The 23,608-nt window shown below is 40.0% G+C and overlaps 1 protein-coding gene across 6 annotated transcripts in view; it reads right to left on the bottom strand.

Moving 5' to 3' along the window:
• PTPRK (protein tyrosine phosphatase receptor type K) overlaps positions 1-23,608 on the bottom strand; it is a 414,239-nt gene that overhangs the window by 163,436 nt on the left and 227,195 nt on the right. For all 6 annotated transcript variants that reach the window (XM_064447325.1, XM_064447319.1, XM_064447321.1 and 3 more), the window contains exon 7: positions 9,718-10,011. In XM_064447325.1, the coding sequence (XP_064303395.1) occupies positions 9,718-10,011 (294 nt within the window). The remainder of the gene's footprint in view (positions 1-9,717; positions 10,012-23,608) is intronic.

The following is a 23,608-nucleotide window of genomic DNA, read 5'->3' as shown; positions in this document are numbered from 1 at the left end:
TTCAGCGCTATCTTGGAAGGTCGTTAGCTTAGGGAAATACGGTGCAACTGGACTAGTTTACTTATTTGTAATAATCTAAGCTGCTACCTCTTGTAAACTGTGAATGCTGCACATCGTATTCCCAGCGGGTGCCCATACTGTGACACCTCAGCCTAGTAGAGTTCATTTTGCAGAGAAAAGAAGGTACTTTGTTGAATATATTTTCACCAGTCCCTCACGCTGAGCATAATTCTATAAAATAAAGGTAATAAACTGCAAAATGTGTGCTTATGGAACTGTTAGTATCTGAAATGTTTAATTATCTGAATGATAGTTAAGTATGTTGCCATTTCCAAGAGTAATGAAATAGCTTTCAGCAATTAATAATGACCTGGAAAACAAACTGCATAAAATGAAATAGTTTTAAAAGGTAATATGAAATAAAAATACTACTATACAAATGAAATTGTATGCTGTTTATGCAGTGGGGTTAGAGATGTGAAGCAAGGGAAATAAATTTCAAGCACATGAGAAATCATTGCCTAAAATTACGTCTGCATCTTTAAAACCAGTATTAATTCTGGTCACGTCCCACCTCCTTAACAACAAGATTTTGTTTCCAGATTTTAAGATTCTGCCAGAATTTTGCTCTCTTCATCCTCCTGACAGTAACTTCTTGTGCAATGCCATACCTTTAATTCTGTAGAACAGGATGCTGTATAGATTTGGGGACAGGCTGGGGAGATGGGCATAAAGGGCTTGGGTCAGAAGGAAAGGAATTTGTCAAGCAATTTCAAATACGCACCTTCAAAAACTTTAAAACATTCTCCAATACTAAGGAAAGGGTGAGAAATTTTGCTCTGGATTATACAGGAGCTCTTTTAGTTACAGTGTCCCCGTGACAGCCCTAATGGCCCATGTTGTGCCAGGCCATGCCTGGTGCCTGAGCCCCCCCTTTCCCCACACTGTACATATGGACCACACTAGTTTTATTATACTGCAGCTGGCCTGCCTGAAACACAGATTAGCAGCTCTCAGCTCAAACCACTGTAAATTAGTAACCCAGTTCTTTTTTGGAGTGGTTTTTTTTTCCTACCACTTCAATAATCTTTTGGAAATTGCTATCTTTATCATACATTTTCTTTATATATAACATGGAACTGCTCCTGATAGGACCCAAATAGAAATGTTTATTCAATTAATCCATAAAAATGGGTTTAGATATATCAGCCAGTTCTTCTCCATTTGAGTTTATTTTATTCTGGTCTCTTAATCAAAATGTTTAATATCAAATTAAATGCATTAGAGAAGAACAATATCGCCTTTATTAACCAAATCTGTAATCATATTTTAAAAATCAAGTTATTCTGACAAGATCAGTATTCTATAAACCTGTTGACTGTCTCTAATTATATTCCTTTCTTAATTCTTCATTAATCAACTCTTGTATTGGCTGTTTCACAATTCTGTTTAGAATTAAAGTCAAGATGACAAGCTTTTAATTAATTGGGTAAGCCTGATCTTTCATGCCAGTATTTTTAATGTTTGCTATCAGGTCATCTGGAACTTTCCAGGACTGCTCCAGATTTTTATTTTCACTAAAACAGCAATCAAGACCAGGTAACATTAAGAGTCTTGACAAGCCATTTTTGCAACTACTGATCACCTGAGGTGTAACTTGACATCAGCAGCTGCTTAATATGCTCCTCAATTTATTGTTATAATGGAAGCTATTTCTTTATCGTACCATATAAAAGCATCACCCGGTCCATTCCCCCTCTCAGCACCAGCAGGAGGATTTACTGAGAAATAAAATTAAGAAAGTGAAATTCACTCTGTTCTGCCTTACAGTTTAGGTTCAAATTAGGAGGAAAGAATTATGCTGCCCACTTTTAAAATGAAACGAAGTTGAAAAAATAAAGGCAAGCAAGAATTAAATTAAAAACAAAGATTCATCTAGCAGAATAAAGCCCAAAGAATCAATGTCGATAATAACCGGGGCTTTTGGGAAGCCTGTCCTAACCTTGGGAGGATGTTAATCTGAACTTTATCCAGATCTCACACTAGCATGAATGATATGAAATTTCTCTGTAATGGCTTTGGAGGAGAAAGGCATATGGGGGAGAGAGAAAGAATAACGAATGCATCTGGGAAATCTCATCAACATCTCCTCCCTCCAGCACACGCTGCTGGCACTGCTTTCCTCTTTTACCCTTCCACATCACCACTCCTGCTACTCACGGCCCTCCCTCCCTGCTCCACACTACTCCACCAAGAGTTCCAAAATAACAGTGAAAAATCAGTGTGCTTCCAAAAGTGTGCATTTAAGAAACGCAATGACCAGAGCAACTTTAAAAACCTTTTTAAAATTTTCCCTGCTTAATTTTTACGAGAGATAAATGAAAGTACAATAAAAGCTAGTCCTAAAAAAAGTTAGGTTTATTTAGGTACTTACCAACTCTCTAACACTATAAAAGGACTATTGCACTCCTAAACACCTTAATTATGAAAGCAAACTAAATTAAAGTATCAAGCACACTAATGAGTCATACCAAAAATTATTAAGGAGTTGAAATTAAAATAGAAGTCGCAGTTCAAAAAAGAGCTCCAGTCTTCTGAAAGGGTAAGATTATCTCAACCTGCAGTCAACGTTCTTTGGAAGCGAACACAGACCAAAAATCTGTGAATATCAGTCCCCAGACTCTGGAGAAGCTATAATCAGGCTCTGAGTTATCTGGCCTGGGTGCACCCATAGCACTTTCAAGTGCTGTAATATGAATTATTGCCCACATCCATTCTTTTACAACTGGAATGGGTGCTGTGGATTAATGTACTGCAATACATTTTCTTGCCACAGACAGTGCTCCTCTCGGAAGTGTGATCTATTGACTAGTTACACACACTTTGGATAAATCACGATGGTCTCAGTGCTGTGGCATGCTCTGCTGAAAAAGCTGAGGAGAGACAGGAGATGGAGGAATCGCAAGGCAAGGGGGCTCTGCTACTTTTCCTCCCCCAGTCACTGTCACCCAGCTGAAGTGGTATCCCGACCTAGCGTCCTTCGCCAGAGAGCAAGCCACTAACTTCAGCTGAAGGACTTCCCTCAACTTCGTGGACTTTGCACTGAAGCCCAGACTGGCCAGCATGTTAAGTGCCAGTGACCATTATTATGTCTTGCCATAGGTAATTCGTCCTGCCCAACCCACTAGTAGGGACTTCAGAAAGAAGGCAAAGGAAGAGATCACTGCACACCACAGAGGCTTGGAAAAGTGGGTGGCCACGCTAGAGGAACCCACCTACGTAGGTCTGTTACCCGAACCCCAGGTGAAGACCATCAGTATGACTGAATAGCCACAGTATGACTTACTGCTGAGTATGACCCTATACAATAAAGAACTAGCTGTGAACAAAGCTTATCCCAAAAACGAAGCACAGGGGAATTCAGGAAACCCACGACTCACTGGATAATATGGCACTTGCAATGTCACAGGAAGAAAGTTTCCAGTTAGTGCAGAGGGAGCTTGCAGCTGCAAATACCAAAAAAAAATGATACTAAGCAAGGCTGAATATAGCGAACAAAAAAAGTTGAAAACTAATTTAGGGGAGGTCAGTGACTGAACTTGCAGTTTACTGCCAATTCAACTGAGTCATCAGCATTGCACTCCTTTGAAAAAGAGGATACCATGCTTAATTTACACAAACTGACAAGAACTTGGCTAGGCAGTCTGCCTGGTCTCCTGCTAGGTAACTCAGCTGCGCTACAGTCCTTTCTTATGGATATAAGCATCATTAGGATTCTATATGTGGTATGGGTATCTGAACAGTGGCAAGCAGCACAATAAGAATATGGTTGCTTGTGCCAGCTGCTGGTCCAAATCAGATAGCTCTTCTACAGGATGCTCTCTCAGTAACCATTCTGGTATTCAGTCCTGAAGGGAATATGAATAAGTTCCTTAGTCCAGACTTTCTCCATTGTTTAAATACCCTTTTTTTAATTTCTTCATACCATAGCGAAGTGATAAACCTATATGGAACAAGAGACTGGTGCATTTGGTATCTGCTAGTGGGATCTTAAATGTTTCCAATTACTACCTGGCTGAAATCCCAGAAACAGTCATGAGTGCCAAACACATTTGTAAAAACAACAGCAACTTATAAATATTGGTGTAATGTGGGCCTTTCTGCAATGACAAAATGTAAAATAATTTTTAAAAAGTATCACATTCATTTAGTTTCAAGTTGTTAATCTTTAGTTTATTCCAACAAATTGTTCAACGTGTAAACATCAAAAAAATGAGTAATAAAAAGATGTCATTTAAGAGCTCAAAATGTATTTATCCTCCTCTTTAAGGTATATTTTAAGTCTCTAATGATATCTGCTCTGAGGGGAAAAAAGTAAAGATTCCATTTGAAACATTAAGATAAATGCTTTGCTGTAAAGGTAAATATTTTCTTTCTGTCCACTTTTTTAAATATGTAGATGATTGAAAATTACACATTTATCTGTACTTTTATTAGCTTTCAAAGACTTTAATAATGACTTAAGATGCACTACTGCAAGAGACATAAACTAAGCAGCACAGCTTACCTCCATTCAGTGCCTTATTTTTCAGAACCCTCCTGTGATATTGACTATACCCAATCCTAAAAGCCCACTGCCTCACATACAAACATCCTAAATTCTCATGTACAGCACACAGCGAAATCTATAAATCAAGCTCCCCACCTTGAACCCTCTACCTCCACTCTGCAAACAACACTGGCCGAAGCAGCACTGTATGCACTGCACATTGGCGCAAGCAGATTCCATACTGCACCGTCCCTTTCACTCCACTCATTTTAAAAACAAGGTACAAATTTTATGTAACCAGAATAACATTTTGGTTCTCCATATGGCCATGCAAGGTCGTTTTCTCAATGGCAACATTGCTGCGGTCCCTCTTTTAAAAATCTTAAGAAAATTAATAAAAACTTCAAGCTTGCTATTATATATTTTTTTTAAAATCTTTCCCCATGTTTTGCCCTTTTTTTTTTTTTTACTAGAGGGGAATTCACCAGTATCCTGTATTCTGTGTACACTGTTTTCAAAATTCAAAAATGTGCAAATTGTAAACAAACATTCTGTGCTTGAAAAATACGAGCAGAAAGCAGCCCAGCTCCTAAGCCTTCAACTGCAGGCAATCATACACCAGAGCTGCACCACTGAACCAGCATCTCCGCTATTGTGCCTTGAGGCTGATTGTTACTGATAGCTAGGTCTCTGTGACGGATAACGATTTTGAACAAAATTAATAATAATATAATAATAATATCACCACATACTGTTCCGTTCTCAGTTCTGATAAAGCCATAAAGCTTCCCCCCACCTTTCTCATTTTATTATCAAAACCAAGTAATACAGGCAACAGTTTATTAATATCAAGCCATTTGGAAAAAACAAAACAAAACAAAACAAAAACAAAACCACCCAGGACTTTTTTGCCAACTGCTCTATAATTCTTCATGCTTTACTGAAAATCACACCCTTGCACTGAACTTCAGTAAAGTAGGAGCGAGCAATTCCACTGTGTACATATATTAAGCTCTGGACAGGCTGAACTGTTGACCTCCTTTGCCACTAAAATATCAGTTAATCATAAAACCGAACTGTGAGCTGCTACTCGGAAGCAGCAGCCAATGGAAGAGAGTAACTTCTAACTTACAGTTGATAAAGCAGGCTAAGTGGACAATTTTAGACTACCAAATATTTTCTACACCCCCAAATGGAAGGCGATCACAACTCAGAGGATACACTCAGAAAGACAACACACCCCAACGCTGCAGAAAATAGCCATAAGGATTACTTCTGGTTTAAGTGCTACCCTCTGCCTTTGGTTTTAAAATGCTTGAGAAGGGAATAACTTGAGCAATGACACTAGGCAAGAGGTGTAGTCATAATGAAATAAAGCCCAGGTGCCCCACAGGATCGATGGGGAGGAAGGAGTCTTCAGCATCAGCAGCTTGAAATTATTTGTGTCTCTAACCACACACAGCTGGGAACACAATACTGCACCTGGCACTGACTTCACCTGTGCTTACAAATGGAAATACGAAGCATACACCTGGCTATTAAGGAAGATAGTGTTGGAAAATAATGTTTTGCTTCACATGTTTTATAGGATCATAGAATCTTTTAGGTTAGAAAAGACCTTTAAGATCATCAGGTCCAACTGTTAACCTAACACCGCCATGTCTACCACTAAACCGTGTCCCTACGCACCACATCTATGTCTCTTAAATACCTCCAGGGATGGTGACTCCACCACTTCCTGGGGCAGCCTGTTCCAATGCCTGACCACTTCTTCAGTAAAGAATTTTTCCCTAACATCCAGTCTAAACCTCCCCTGATGCAGCCTGAAGCCATTTCCTCCTGTCCTACCACTTGTTACTTGGGAGAAGAGACTGACACTGACCTCCCTACAACCTCCTTTCAGGGAGCTGTAGAGAGCAATAAGGTCTCCCCTCTGCCTCCTTTTCTCCAGGCTGAACAACCCCAGTTCCCTCAGCTGCTCCTCCTAAGACTGGTGCTCTAGACCCTTCACCCGATTCCTTGCCCTTTTAGTCTTACTTCAGCCATTTAAAAACATCCAGTGGTTTCACGTATTTGACTGCTCAGCGCTATCTTTAATTGCAGACTGATAAAAACAACACGTAAGTTTTCTAGCAAAATACCATCACTCAGCTTCAGCGCAGGACAGATTACTTGGGAAATGCCGAGTGGACAAACAGGCTGGTGGAGGACTTTTAACTAGCAGAAGAATTATCACTTAATTAGAAAACGCTTTTGTTTAGCATTAGCAGAAACATTTACTAAACGAGTCACCAGACAATGGTTTTGCTATGAAGAGAACGGAAAATGATCTAAATACCTAATAATAAACGTGCATGTCTGATACCAAGGTAAGTATAACCATCGCTCAAATTGCTCAGAAGAAAGATATATCTCCAGCAAAGCACAGGCCAACTGATCAATAATATGTTATTAAGAACTGTCATGAAATTATAAATACTGCATGAATTATGGAAAAATCGTTTGCAATCTTCGTATTAAAACAATGGTAATATTCGCTTAGATATTACATAAATAGAAAGCAGAATACTAACCTATTCTTATTGATATGTCGGTGAGTTTGCTATTGCTGCTACTTGGAATGTAAACATTAAAACCTCATCAGATCAACGTTTGCTAATGTATGCTTTTCAATCCATATAAAGAGCAAACTGCATGCTGAAAATTCATTTATTTCCCGCCACTCCATTTGATGCTGAGCAGATAATCAATTATAACTTGTTTTAGAATTTGAACTAATACGTGCAAAACTTATGGAAAGACAAAATTGACAAAGAACATCAACAGAAAAGAGAGTATCTGTCTGAAAAATAAATGATCTTGTCAGAAACAAGAATTAGGAATAATTGAAGAATCTCCAGAAAGAAGATATTGCTGCAGAGATGTCATCTAATATAGCACAGTAAATCACCTGCCAGTCACTCATACAATACCAGCAGCAGCAGAGACTGCAGGGTGAGCTATTCCATTATTAGCTTTACCTTTCCTTATAAATCTTCTCTTCGGAAGAGACTAATTTTTCTGTTTATAGTTTGCCTTTTTATGAGCAGAATATTTAAAAAAAAAAAAAATATCACATTGACTTGGGCTTGCAGTTGTATTACAGAAGCCTTGGGAGAACACTGCGGAAAAGGAAAGTCTGTCTTCACTTTCCAGACAGGTGAGAAGGCAGGAAGGCAACCTGCCACGCAACTCCGTGCCGTCCCTGATGCTGGGCACAATCCTTCAGTCTCCAGAAACCATTGCTGGCTTACCTTTTTCTAACTGAAACTGGTTAATAGTTATATTTATTCACCTTCACTTTCATGGAATAAGAAGAATCAGTCTTACTGCCAGGTAAACAACTTGAAATTTTATTATTATTTAAATAATATTGTCACAGAAGTTCAGGGATGTTTTTTTTAAGTATTTTTTTGATCTGCTTCATTTCATAGTGGATTAAATTGAATTGAGAATTTGTCTCAAGCCAGACTAGATTTTGGTGCCTTATATGCGAGTGTTAAGTTAAAAACAAATTAAAAATAAAATTACACTCACAATAACATTGTTTCCCCTAACTGGCTTCTAAAAATATATCACATAAATTGTGACTTCCTTTCCCTTCCTTGCCCATTAAAAAGCTTTAGTCTGTCACACACTGTGTAAATGAAAGTATATTGTTTCAAGGGCTAGGAAAAAGAACCAAACATTTAGGATTTGTTAGTCTCAGCTTTTTAAAACAGCAGCTGTTTTCAAATTTCTACTTTTTCAGAACAAAGCCTAAACTGATTCAGTGTGATAAACGAATGCTTTAACCTTACTTAGATCTCAATGACTGTCATCTTAACCAAGACGCACACGCGTATATTTTTAGTTCACAGGAAAGACAGACTAAATTATAAATAAGATCACAAATTCCAAAAAATGCCTTCAGTTTAGGCTTGCTCCAGCTGTGTGCCCCAGCTTCCGACAGTACTGTACCTGATTTCAAAAAAGACTGTCTGATTTTCTGGGATTCATACCTATTGACCTAGTCTGTCTGAAGTTCTGGCTTGTGATCCAGACACTGACCCTCTTCCTTACGCAAACAAAATGAGTGGTCAACCATGCTTAGATGAGAACCCGAATAGCTATGCCACTGAGGTCTGTCACCAACTAGTGAAAAAACCATTTCATTTATACTTCCATTTTATATGCACATACGTATACATGAAACATGGAAATCTGCAACTGCAGGTCTCCTTTCTTACTATTTTAGTGCAGCTTTGAATAGACGGTTATCAGCAGTCTTTGCTAAATCTAATATAGCGCAAATTTAAAAATACTGTAAGTCAGGCCCTAAAAATCCTAAGATTAGGAAAAAACCCCACAATTTTATTTCCACTTATTAGCCTCCCAGTCTGACGTTCAAATCTGTAATTTTTCTCCTCTGCAACTATGAGACATAGGCATTGTCTTTCTTCTTATGGAAGCTGAGATTAAAATAGCTTTAAGTAGCTTTAGAAGGAACAGCATATAACACAAGTTGGCAGCACTTAATCTTCTTGGCGCCGGCCACGCAGGGGCGCTCAAAAAAAATGGAAGCAGACTGCAAGAATCTTGCACATGATTTTGGTGGTGGTAGGTCAAAAATGGAGAAAACACTATTAATATTTGCTATTGCATTTTAGGAGTTGTCAGAGACTCTGGCAGGCCATGCACGTCTGCTTGGAAAAAGAAAAAATACACTACATTTGTTTGTAAAAATCTATTTGTTAAACAGATTCTTTTTCCAAGCAAGTACCTTTATGTGCAGGTTTACTCGAAGTATAAGCAAAAACATGAAGGCAAAAAAACAGGTGGCTTTCCCTGTCTAGAAATGATAATGTCTCCTTCCTTACATGGGGAGAAGTAAAATGTTTTCTTAGCTTCCTAACATCCCGCCTCCTAACGTACCCACCAGGGTTAGCAAACAGCAACCTAGACAGTGACCAGGCAGAGCAGGGGACCCAGCAAATCCATATTGGCCTGGATGCCTGGAGAACCTGTGGGTGCCAAGAGAACCCTTAAGTTCTGCTACAAGTTAATTAGAACCAACAAGCCTGCCAACCAATTAGATCATTAAATAAATAGTTATGTTTGATTATTCATTCTTCCAAAGCAGCACTCACCTGCACATTTGGTCCTGGTGATGAGCGGTGGTCCTGGCTGTCCAGTCCCACCTTCGCCCGGTCTGGTGAGAAGGACCCGAATCTCATATTCAGTGTCGGGGTCCAAGTGCCAGAGCTTGTAAGTTGGTGCGTTGACGGCATGGGTTTCGGTCCAGGTCCCAGACGTCATTCGGTACTCCACTTCTTTCAGGATAATGGGTCCATCCCCAATGATTGAGTTGGCATTCAGCTGAATGAGCAAGTATGTGGGCCCCACGCCCAGCAGCTGCGGGGGTGCTATCGGCCGAGGCGGCTCTGTAGGGGGGTCAAAAAAAAAAAGGCGGCGATAAAACAAAAGCTGGAAAACCCAATAACAGAAGGACTAATTCCACAGAAAGTTGTCAGGTCTTGGTCAGCAAATATTTCAAAACTCAACAGCAAAACAAAACTGACATAAATGAAGAAGAGCTGAGGAGAATTTCAACTGATGGAAGCAGTGGCGCACCACTGTACATCTGGCTAGTACTATTTTTCTCCATTTAGAAATCTCAGCTAGGAACCATAAAATCCTATCTGATTTATATATGGTTGTTACTTAACATATTTTTTTTTTTCTGGAAAAAAACTGGGTTCATGCTCATTTATGTAATTTACTATGGCAATAACTTGAGGTTTTCAGAAACATAACTGATTTTCTTTTATTGACAGAAGCCACATACATACTTTCCTTAAAGAAATTGTTGCAATAGTTGATACACTAGCCCTGCACATAATATTCTTAAAAATGAGTATCACTGCAGTTCATTCGAAACCCACCACATGCAGTTAGGGTAAAAGACACAGAAGCCTCTTACAGGGATTCACTCTGAACTGAGCAAAACTGCCAGGAGAATAACAAAATAAAGACGTATAGCACAGACATAGAACATCACTTTATTCTTCAATGACTTGCTGCTAATTTAGAAACTGAAACAGTAAGATGTATGTTGCCTTTTGTCTTCCTCTGTTCTCATCAGCTTCCACCTAAATATTTCAACACAGCTGCAAAGTGAAAAGGTAATGACAGACCAAATGGGAAGGTGAGGTCCCCCTTACCCTGAGAAATGTTTACCTAGAGAAGTAGCACGTTGCCTCAGTGTGATTTGTGAAACAAATCACAAGCAACGTGTACTTTTGTAACAAAATGTATTCGCTGATAAACACGGAAGGTTCATTTTCATTCCAGATGGCTCATATTTCAACTAATTTGTTGCACTTAATTAGGCAACAATGCTAAATTCAATGCACACAGGGGTTTCACACAGTGGCGATGCAGAACTAACAACGCAGCAACTATGAGCAGGTAGAGGGATCTCGTGGCCAGTGCATTAAAAATAACATTTAACCCCAGACCATAAGATTTCCCTAGAGGGGACCCTTCTCATCCCCGCTCCCCCCCACCCCTCTCCAGAAAAGAAGTTAAGACGCAGAAGCATTGTACATATTCTGCTGCCCGACAACAACCCCGCCAGTGTCACTGACGGAGCCGTGGGGGGGACTGGTGATGGAGGGGCTCCCAGTGGGCCTCCAGACCTCTGACATCCTACCCATCCTGCATGGTGAAGTTCGGCCAAGAGCTCCCTGGTTCTCTATATCCAGCAGTTCAGCTTCCCCTCCAGATACCAGAGCTGGCTCCCAACAGTGTATTTACCAGCTCTGTAAGCAACTAAATTTCCCACGTTTTGGTGCAAAAGGATTTCCTGCAGACTTTTCTCTAAATTAGCTGTGTCTTGAGCCGCTCGGTTTGTAGGCCAGGGAATCTGTGAGCGTGCAGTAGTGGCTGCAAGCGGAGTTCGTTTTCTTCTCCTGGAGTGAAAAGGTGAATGCTCCAAGGTGTTCCCGTTTCTGCTTTGGGATATACAAAACTCCAGAAAGTATCTCAATTAATTATTAACATATGTTACCCTGTTTTGGCAAGAAATGTGCATATGAACTAATTTAGATCCCTACCTGCATCACCGCTCAGAAATGCAGTGGGACTTAATGAGGGCAGTTTATTTGCTGCGGAACTAACATATTAAATGTCAAACTAATGAATTCTAAGGTCAGTGTATATTACAGCAGAAAACATAAACGTTGATGAGCATGATACACTACCAAGTCCAAGTTATAAACCTCTAAAACGTAAAGCTATGTTTAGAAGTATACACTTTGATTAAGAGCACGATTATCACAACTAAAACCTCACATTAATGAGACTAATATACCATTGCATATTAAATTTTTATGTTAAGAGGTAAAGTGTATTCTTATATTAGCATATGCATTTTGTTTTTAAGCTCTTGAGGACAAGGAGACTTATTTATGAAGTCTCTCCCAGTTCCAATAAATTATGCATGAATTTTAATCAGTTAGCAAATGAACTAGTAATTGTTCTGTAGCATTATTAATATTCTTCATAATACAATATACTGTCAGAACCAGAGGTGAGGTGCAACCAGAAATCCCCAAAGTACACTAAGTATCAACTGAAGCATGCAATCCCAATATACCAGGATAAACTTTTCTGATGGTACCCAATTAACTTTCTATTAATTATTTTCATTTGTTATTCTATAACCAGATCCATCAAATACTCCCCAATTATAATTTCAAATCACGTAACTTCCTTTTATATATAGAGCAACCTAAAACTTTTACCATTTAAAAATTGCCATTGATAACTAAAATACAGAGCAAAACAATTAATAATGTTTTGATTGCCATTCCCACTGCAAATATTGCAATTATCAACAACACTGCTCTTCTGCTGTTTTTTTAAACACAATTCGCATTCCTTCAAGGTAGTGATGTTGCTGGCTTTTCACTCTAGCAATCTGGGTCTGCCTAGTAGTAAGGAACACTGTTTTGCAGTGTCCTGGGAAGTCAGTCTGTCAAAAATGAAAACCTCTTACATGGGGGCGGGGTGGGGGGAAAGAGACATGCATGAGAGGGTACCCCAAAGAAAACCACCCTCTCAGAAGTTTGGTATGGTTTACAAACAATAAAAAAACCTCAGCTTAAGCCAAGCGACAGCTTTAGAGTTCAGAACTTGGATCAGAGGCAGTGGTGCAGGAGGCTGAGCCTCACCAGGTACCCATCACAGCAGCCTCCATCCTGCCGAGGCACTCTGCAAATGGCCACTACGGCACATGCATATTGTGGCTTCCAGTCACCCACAGCCGCAGGCAGGTCAGGCAGCACAGTGACCTCCCTCTACCTCCCCGCTGCCCCGGTCACTACAACCAAACTGGGTAACTGTTTCTTTTATTTCTGTCAAAAAAACCCACAAACAAACAACACACCCCCCTCAATCATTCTGAGTAGATGTGGGTAAGGCACACAGTATTCCCAGCAAGCAATTTTTACTGAGCATGGTTCCCCTCTTCTTGGCCATGAAGCGCCTGTGAACAGCCATAAAGGTTCTAAACAATGTTTTATGAAAAAAATATTTCAACCCATGGATGGTTTATTAACTCATCGGTAGAATCATGGTTCCAATAGGTATTCAAAACACACGTGCTAAACAGTTTGAACGAAGACCCTGCGTGGTGAGTTTCACTTCTTCCTTTGCTAAGCACAAACTTTATAATTCCTTTTCCAGCATGACTAGTTTAATTACTGACTCATCTTCTGACTCTATTTTCTAGCCACTGCTTAAAGGTGTTAAATCTGATGAAAACCCTTCCAGTATGCATGGCCCCTAACATCTCTGAAAGACTATATAAAAAGAACACTTGCACATCTGCAAGACTTTAAAGAAACTAAAGTATCTTCATGCATAGGATTTTGCAGTATTTTGCCAGTTCTGGCTTTGACATAAAATGCCCACAGCTAAATTAATCAAAAATTAAGACTGACATCTCATCAGTACAAAGTTCCCATTCTGCTGAGCTACTAGCAGTACATTATGCTCACATCAGTATGTATATGACATTATGTATTAAACACACTGTGATATTTAGGCACCAAATGACTGGAGTAAGCATGCAGCATCAACCCCATCTAGAAGTCTTCCTACAGTTAAGCAGTTGTGTCATATTCTTAATATTAAATACTGTATGCAAATAATTAGGTATTCATAGACAGAAAAAAACAACTGGAGAAGGCTGTTATTACTACAGTAACTAGTATGCATGAAACTTCCTATATGCCCAAGTAACATATGCATATCCTATGTTGCTTAATACTATTTACCTAGCCTGGGTGACATTAGCCGTACTACATTGCCCTCCAAGACTAAACATCTCCTAAATTTAAAATAAGGGAATGGAGTTTCATCAGTATCTTAGTGGTAGTCTGGTAATGATAAGTTCAAAGCGCGAGAGGGGAATCAGACCAAACCAGAATCCTACATGTTCCACTATGGAGGAAAAGCTGAAACTGGATGCATGTTTGATAAAATCTTATTTATTTACATGAAGTCATGTTTTGCTGAGTGTAACAGGTATCAGTCACAGGAGATTGTTGCCTTGCTCACAGCAGAAGGGTCTGGGGACGTGGGGAGATGAGGGCTCGTCACCACACAGCCCATGGAGGATGGGTGCCTGCCTTCATTCTTGCCACTCTCCGTCTCATCCCTTCCTCATACAAAGCCTCCAGACATACAAGCTCCCTCTGCTCGCACATGCAGCGTGCCTTCCTTCTGGTGACGGCACATTCAGCCTTCTCTGTCAAATACCTTACAAGAAGCCATACAGCTGGTATGCTAACGAGTATCAACAGTTCAACCATGGAAAGCTCAACTTTTACAAGTATAACTAAGCATTCATTTATTAGAAGCCGCCCAACATCAGCCTCACCCTCCAGAAATTTAAACTGGTATGTCTTAACTATGTCATAAACTGTCAAGAAAGCAGGTAAATCAAAATACAGATTGCCTTTAAAAATTTTCCTAATTCAGAGAAACAAACAAACCAACCCACATAAATACAGCTAATACTGGATGTTCCAAGGACTACAGTGGAGATGCTTCCCCAAATGACTCAAGACTTACTCAGCTCCCACCTAGATCAAACTCATTTCCTCTTCTAGGGAAATTTCTTGCAAAGCTGTTTAAGAAATTTCTGCACGTTCCTTGCAAGCACTCTGGGTTTCTAGTTGAGGTTCAGTGCCTGACCTGTACTGGCTATGTATAGAGCACAATCTTTGCCTACAAAGCCCCCTGGGACAAGGGGCCCTAGGAAATGCAGCCTGAAACACCCAAGGTTTCTTGAAGGAGCCAGGGCACACATGCCTGCGTGCCAGGAGCTGGCCCTGTGCAGAAATGTTGGTGCCTCTGTGCTAGGCTCCAGATTGCACACGGAGATGTTGCGGCAAAGCTGCGTCAGAAGACCCACGGCACGGAGCCAGAAGAGTGTGGGGAAGCAGGCTGCCGATCCCATGCAACAGCTATGCTGTTTCAGTACTCTTCCTGTGCTGGAAGATTACATATGGCTTTAGGGATTCACAAGTTTTAAAAAATATTGAAACACCAAAGAACCAGGAACATTTGTTTAAAACTTGGAGAAAATATATGAGATTTAGCAGAAAGAATGATGGCAGTCAAGTACTTGCAGAGAAACAAAATTCTCAGTCTCAAAAGCTGGTTAATCCAATGGAAAAAAAGAATTAAGACGAAGCAGTGACTGAAAGCTTAAATTCAAATATGGTATTAAGCCACAAATTTAACAGTGAGAATAGTAACTGAAGAACAATAACTGGTAATACGGTAGGAAATTCTGCATTCTCTGAGTGTTTTCAGTCAAGGCGGGATGTCTTCTTATAAATTATACGTTAAGGGGAAAAAAAATAGAAGATTATAACAATACGTAAGGCTCCAAAGTACAACTGAAAGAAATTACGTGGTTGTGAAGGTGGTCACAAAATGAGCTATGAAAAGTTTGAGGATGAAAACAAACCATGGAGGCTTTCAGCACAAATACTGGGTTCCTTTTATTTGTAGAAAAATCATTCCACATGTGGCATATCTTTAATATGAACTAGAAATATTTTCATTCGGCTCTCCAAAATGGGTAGGAAATACTGCTCTGCTAGGAAAAAAAAATATACAGAATTTATGGCAAAACGGTTTATTTTGGACATGTGCCTACCTGAAAGGACACCTTGCTGTCTTCCACACTGACAGCAGCCTGACAAGACCTGTTGCCCTCAGAGCCAACAAAAGCTATATTAATACAAACAGGGGCTTTGCCAAGTAAGGGGAGAAGCATTACAGAATATCTACCTAATAAGAAATTCTTCTACTCAGTTAAAAAAGCAGGTTAATGCAGGGGATTGAGGGATCCCAAGCTGAAAGTACAGATCTGATTAACAGCGGAGGTATCCTGAACTTTAGTCACAGAAAGCCTCTGCAGTTTATGTTTAGATTTCCAACAATATCTCAAGTTTTCACTTTCTCTGCATGACAGACTACACTCACAGCTCAGTCTGTCACCCTGTACATGCCATCTCTAGAGAGTAGTTAGGTTCTTAATGGTTTTGTTGTTTAACACACGGAAGACAAATAAAAAACCCAACAGCCTATGAATCAAAGAGATTGCCCAGCACACTGAAGACAGTTCATTAATGGGAGCTGAGTATTCCACTGGGCTTCTGAAAAGAAAGAAGAAGAAGAAAAAAAAAGCTGTCACTCTTCTAACTTACATTTTATTTTTCTGCGTTATTAAGAACACAACTCTAGATACACATTGCTCTGAGACCTTCTAACCACTAGCTAAGACTTTATGTGGGAAGTCCAATATACAAAATTACATTAGGACAATCTTAACTAACCAATTCAAAGTTGCAGACAAACACGCATCCTTAAGTAGAGAAATGCTGTTGTTAACAGGCTTAGCTCGCTGGATTCTTGCTTCCACACTATATAGTGGAGTGAGAGGCAACAGCCACAACAGCCTTTCCTGTCCCGGCCAACTCCCAACCCCTTTTTTGCCCAAGGGTTACACTTTTGTCTACTACCTTCCCACACCCTCAGTTGTGTAGATTGTACCAGTTCCACACCACCAGCTGAGCATGAGCCACCACTGCCCAGCCCATGATGGTCCTCTGTCTCACCTTGAGAGATACCCAGGCACAGGGCAGTGAAAAACAGCCTTCAGCAGGATGAGCTTGACTGCAGGCAGTGCATATTGCCTAGGCTGCGGGAGGGCACACTTGCTTAAAACAGCTGCAACACTCAAAATAACACACAGAGACCTCAAGAGGAGTTTTAGAATCATGTCCTCTACTCCAGGACCAAAAAACGCTGGTTATAGATTCTTACAATAAAAATCCCATCAGCTGCAAGCCCTTTGGAGTTCTCACAAGCCTTGGCCATTCTTTAGGTTTAATTACTATTTCCCTAAGCCATTGCTTGGCTTCTCTACTTGTTCATAAACTCATTTACCATTTTGTAACAAATTTGTTTGTTTTCCCCAATGGTCAAAAACTTCTCTCTGCTCATCAAGTTTAACTAATTTTAGCAGCTGCTTTATTTTTCTACTTTTTCTTTTGTTCCTAATAGAAAAGTTTCTATTGCTCCCACCTTTGCCTTCTGCAGACAAACCGGAAGAAGCACTTATTGTGGGTTCTTGCTGCTCATGCAAGTTAACAACATCTCTCCCCAAAAGTATACTGAAGAGAAGGCAGCAAAAGCCTTGTCAGCAAATAACTGACTTCCACATATTACACCAGATAATGATTTAATGTAGAAAATCATGTAGAAATTGGTTGGTTTTTACAGTTAAGTGTTCCAAATAGTCACAAGCCTCCCACTACATTTTTTAAAAAAAACAATCAAAAACTAATTCAGACTTATCTCAGCTGCTGTCCTGCAACTGTAAGTGATAGCGGCTGCATGGAGAAACTTGAGCAGCTTGTGATCTAGTATACTGCCACAAAGCTTTTTCTCCAGACCTTTTTCTTTATCTTTAATGATGTTTATGCAGACTTAATTCCTGAGACTCCAGAAACATTCTCTCTGTGACTTTAAAATACAACTTCTGACAACTGTTCAGAATCTGGCACTAGCTTCTAGTCCTGAGGTTGAGACATAATACCTACAAAACGTTACATTTTAATTAAGATAGTTAGTTGTCTGGAACAAAAGAACTCATTCTAAGCAATAGCTTAGTGACCAGGTCATATCAAGTGATTTATCGAACTCACTTCAGAGAGTCTGCAACACCATTTTCATTGTCTTTTATTACTTGGAATGGAAAACCTGAAAGAATCTATGTTAAACAAATGTTCAAAATAAATACCTATAACAAGGTGAGATTCAGGTTATTACCTAGAGAATCAGTTACTGGAGAAAAAACAGCAACATACACAAATGGCAAATTGAACAGCGAGCTTATGGCACTGGCTTAGGAAGGATACTGACGTATTTCACCGTAATATCACCTCTAACTTTGGGTCTGCAAATGGTGATACTATGTCACAAGCTCAGCTCAAACTACCGATTTGTCTTTGAGCACCTGCCTAATAGATCAAGTTTGTGTGGTAACTACAAGTCTGCAAGCTCATGCAGCTAAAATGTATTTAATTTAAGTGGTGTGGCAGTTACTGACCACCTGAAGTGCTGAAATATGAATTATTTCAGTGGTGAAAACTGCTAACTTCTGCATAATGATTTTATATCCTATGCATCACTGTGGCATTTTATTCACCTTGATTTGAAACACCACTGCATTCATTTTATTATCTTTCTTTAAATAAAAGGAACAGTGTGCAGCTTTAGCTTTGTCAGCAGAAACCGTAAACAAGGTTAAGCTCATGCCCAGCTTACATTTAAAAAAAAAAGTTTTTCTAAAAATTGGAGCATGTCATCCCTCTACACAATTTATGAACAGAACTCATGCCTATTTATGGAATGACAGTAGGCCATGCTACTCTGGGAATCAATTAGAAGAGTATGACACATCGTCAAAAAAATTGCATTGTGTTAAAGATGTTTATGTAGTACACTCCTACAGGAAAAACGAATGCACGTAAGTAAAAGAGATGCCTGTAATAAGACAACATTAAAATCTTTTTAAAAAGAGTTTTTTTAAAAAATCGCTCAGTTTAAATGAGTCACCTATAGAAATGTCTTGGGCAAAGCCTGGACTCGGCGCTTGTCGGGCCACAGGTGGAACACTGTGTACATTTCTGGTCCCTGCTATACAAAAAGGATGTGGACAGGCTAGAAGGGGTCCAGAGAAGAGCCACCAAGATGACCAAAGGACTGGGAAGCTGCCATATGAGGATAGGCTGGGAGAGCTGGGTTTGTTCGGCCTTGAGGAAAGGAGGCTTGCAGGCTTACATCACCATGTACCAGTACTTAACGGGTAGTTACAAAGAAGATGGAGACCCCCTTTTACACAGAGTCACATGGAGAGGACAAGGGGGAATGGACACAAGTTGCTCTTGGGGAGATTCCAATGGGACATGAGAGGGAAATTTTTCACACTGAGGACAGTCACCCATTGGGATAATCTCCCCAGGGAAGTGGTTGTTGTGGTCGGCCACGTTGGACACTTTTAAGAGTCGTCTGGACAGGGTGCTGGGCCATCTTGTCTAGACTGTGCTCTTCCCAGAAAGGTTGGACTAGATGATCCCTGAGGTCCCTTACAACCTGTGATTCTGTGACTTCATTATCCATGTGTCAGTAATTAATACCCTTGAGATCTTAGCATTGAGATTATTGTTGGAAATAAATATTTTATCTACTTCATTGTCAGGAACCAGCAGGTTAAGAACAAAACTGAATGCCTTCTTCAAAAACTGGTACTTCCCAAGGAAGAATTACTCTCAACTCTACAAGGCTTTGCAATGGGATATTCGACAATACTGAACTCCTTATGCACATCCACATGCTGTCAATGATGAGAAGGAATAAAACTCGAGATTAGGGGAAGAGTGGCTGAAGAAGGACGAAAGGTTATTTCAGAGACTCCAGGATTTTCTTTTACATAGTTATATATTGAGAATACAATTTTCTTTTTCTTTCTGCTCCTCAGGTACTTGGATTTATTATTTTTTTTTAATACCAGGCTTAAACTGGCCTGATACACTGATGTTGCAAAGATTTTTTCACTGTTGCTGTATCTGTTGATGCTATAGTCACACTCACATCCAGTTTACTGCCTAAACAAACTAAGTGCACAAACTTTCTGTTGGATGAATATTACAGTGACATACTTGTAACCAAACTTAAATACTTCAAACGCCCCTCAACAAAACTAGAGCATTTCAGTAGAATTCAGTTACAAAAAACCAAAACAAACAAAACCCAAACACAACAACAACAAAACCACCAAAAACCCGTCACAGATTTACGCCTTACTAGCTCTACAACTCTATAAAACTTGAACATTAAAAAAACTCACCCAGCCAGCACTACAGTTCAGTGAAAGCCATGTACCCTACCTGCATGAGGCCATTGATAACAATGTGGAATTACCTACACACAGGCCAGCTGTATTTCTTAGGTAAGGTGAAGCTTTCTTTGAGTGATGGCATGACCGTGCTACCTGCGAGACCTGCACTTTCTTGTAGACCGACTGACCCTCCTGCCGGAGGTGTTTGCCTGTCCTAGAAGACTCTAGTATATCTCACTTTGGAAGACACATTATGTCCAGCCAGTGCTTATCCAAATTTCTATCATCAGCTTTCCTGCATGCCTTCTGAATGACAGATAAAAATGTTTCACATGCTGTTGGGACAGTATCACGGCCAGGCAGAATTCAAAACTGATGCTCTTTAAGTGCAATGGACTTCAGGCATCGCTGCACCAGAAAGGAACTGAAATATAAAGTACCTGCAGCTGAGAGGAATAGGTGGCACAGCTTTGATTATCAAGCATTTGCCTTTTTATTTAATAGTAATTACAGAAACTTCAAGCATGTAAGAGGGGTGTCATGGACATCTCACCTTCCCAGCCCTCCCCATACTCTGTAATATACCTGCTCACCTGGCATCTGAGATATCCATTAGCATTCCCAGCACTGTTCACTGCCATGTAGTACCTGCACTGGTTAAGTATGACAGCCAGCCTCCTGCAAGCTGTTTGCACGCCTACAGGGTTATGTGCCAATCACTTGCTTGAGGCTTCTCCTACCCACCCCACCCCCCACCTTGCACTGTTCCTCCTCAATTTCATCTGCCCGCCAGCACCCTGGGCCCGTCTAGGCAGCCCCAATTCATCCTCCTGTGTCTCTGTGTCTTTCTATTTCTGATTATTTGATCCATCAAATGAAGAAAGCTACATACTTTAAACACTGATTTTACCCAAACCATGGACCTTGACATGCAGAGGTAGGAGAAGGGAGGGACCTCACACACTGTATTATTGAGGGAAGACCCTTACAAATGTGCAGGAGACAGAGATGAACTTAAAACCTTCCCTTTCAGACAGGCAGGGCACCCAGGAATGCCTGCAGAACAGGATAAATAATATCTTCCTTCTCCGAAGTTCTTCCTCAGGTATCCCATTTTGCTGAAGTTAAAAGCTTTCTATCAGCACTTCAATACTACCATCAAAGGAAAAATTGATACAATTTACTATATGGGTTATACATTAATGATTATCTAGAGATTTTGTGTGTGCTCAGACTATTCAAGTCTATGGTGAAAAAAATGTCAGAATCCATCACTTTTGAGCAAGCCTATTTTTAAGGGACTGTTTCCTTGCTCAAATTCTTCAATTTCTATTCCTAACCTTTTCCAAGAAACATTTAGATGCTCCCACCAGCAACGTCTTTACATTTCTTATTACAGCATGCCCAAATATTTCTTGCCAAAAATGCCAGAAGGCAGCCCACTAGAATGACAGAGAAGGGGACTAATTTTAGGAGGCACTGAGACACTTCCCTCAATCTATGCAATGAACCAACACAAACCAAAATGGACTCCCACTTGGTTAATTTTTACACCACAGTTTTACATCACAGATGTGAATTACACATCATCTAATGCCCACCTGAAAGGGCAACCCTACTGCTCCACTTCCCACCACCAGTGTCCATTGCAATGCCACTCATCTACTCTACGTCCATGGCAGTTTAGGTTTAAAATTGACCTTGGGGGTGGGTGTACATGGAGGTTTCCTGCTTTCCTGGGCCACTGAAGCAGCTCCCAGTGGCTTTTGAAAAGAGCCAGTGTTGTCACAGAAAGAGGAGCACAAGTCCAGGTGCTTGAGAAAGAAGAAAGGGGAGGGAAAGACTGAGACTGCCTTTTCAGTAGGTGCTGGCCATTAGTCTGCTTGGCTTTACCATGAAAGCCAGCTTCAGAAAGGGGCAGGGGGAATAGGCATAGCCAAAAGGAACCAACATCCTTGCCACAGCACCTAGGCAGATGGTAAGAAATACCTATGAAATGAAGTGAATATGTAACAAAGCAGCTGCCCACTTTCTTGTCGCTAAATGGATTTTGACTGTGATGAAAAGCCTGGAAGAGCTTTCTAGAAAAACAAACCAGAATAAAAATCCTCACCATTTCCTCTGCATGCAAATAAAACACATTATATCTTTTTTTTTTTTTTTTTTAAAAAAAGGAATGAACAGAATATAATGATTTATTAAGAGTTTAGATAATGCAGTGTTGTGAAGTATGAATGGAAGAGTGAAGCTGGTCATGAAATTCTTATGTAGTTGATGGAGAGGGGTGACCATTTCATTTATATCATGAGAACAGCTTCACTCCTGAGAGGCCAAGTTGGTATAAGGGCTTTTTTTTGAGCAGGTGCAACAAAAATGGGGAATAAGAATATTTGCCTTTGAAAGAGAAGGCAGCACACTAGATTAGTGTGAACATAGAAATACAGAAAAGAGGGTAGCTTTTTGACCTAACAAGTATTTGGACAGTTTTTATTGGGATATTTTCATAATCTACTTTTCAGTTGGGGCTATTCTGTTAGACTTTGAAAATGTGTATATTGTCAACTACGACAGTGTTGCTATGAGGAGGGTGTTCTTGTAATTAAACTGACACCCAGTGTACTGAATCCCAAATTCACTACAGGATGTAAATGCATAGATAGCCTAAAAATTAGTATGTACGTTAGATGATTTGGGCTGTAAAAATAGGTTCTGAGGAATAGTTCATAGAAGCTTTTTATGAGTTGATAATATCCTACCATCTTTGTTTTGTTGTAACAAAGATTCAAAGTATAAATATGACAAAAAACTTGTTTTTCAGTAGTAATATTTATGTGATTAGTGTGACCGCTTACACTGGGAAAAATCTGGCTAGAAAGTCACTGATTGTCTTTCTGGTCTCAGGAGAAATAGACCCATTCAGTCGTTACTTAACTGGAGAATCAATTAAAGCCAGCTCAAGTGTCTGTAGATCTACAGCACAACTAATCCACAGTGCTCGATATTCACTCATTAGCAATTTGGTTAACCGTACTTTAAGATATGGACTGCATATCGTATCTATACTAGTCATTTGGGAGGCAGAAGCTCTTGCACTTGAGTTTGTAGAAATGTTCCCTCAGAACAAATGGACAACATGATGGTGGTGCGCTGGGGAAGCTTGACTTTGAAATCCAGTCTGCACTTCCACTGGGTGGAAGGATAGGGCAGCACTGTTAAATGCTGTGCTCATCACCTAAATAGTACCATCCCGAACAACCCTCCAGATCTGCCTGTTTATGTCGAGGCATCTGCCTATTTATGACTAGGTTTCAGTAAAGGGCAACATTGGTGCCTAAAATCACAGAAAACCCCCAATATGAGAAACAGCTGAGTAGGGTAGCATCTTCACATTGGAAAAGAGATGATCATGGGGTAATACTGTGACAAAGCTCTACAAAAACCACACACGAGAGATGTCAGGATTCAATTAATCTTAGCCTCTTATAACACATCAAATATAGGTCCATCAAGTGAAGCTACCAGAAAGCAGGCTCAAAAATTAAGAAGAAATG

Source organism: Phalacrocorax carbo, chromosome 3 (genome assembly GCF_963921805.1).
Source record: "Phalacrocorax carbo chromosome 3, bPhaCar2.1, whole genome shotgun sequence".
Classification (NCBI taxonomy): Eukaryota; Metazoa; Chordata; class Aves; order Suliformes; family Phalacrocoracidae; genus Phalacrocorax; species Phalacrocorax carbo.
Note: the sequence above shows the minus strand (reverse complement) of the source record. Positions and strands in the feature narration are given on the sequence as shown.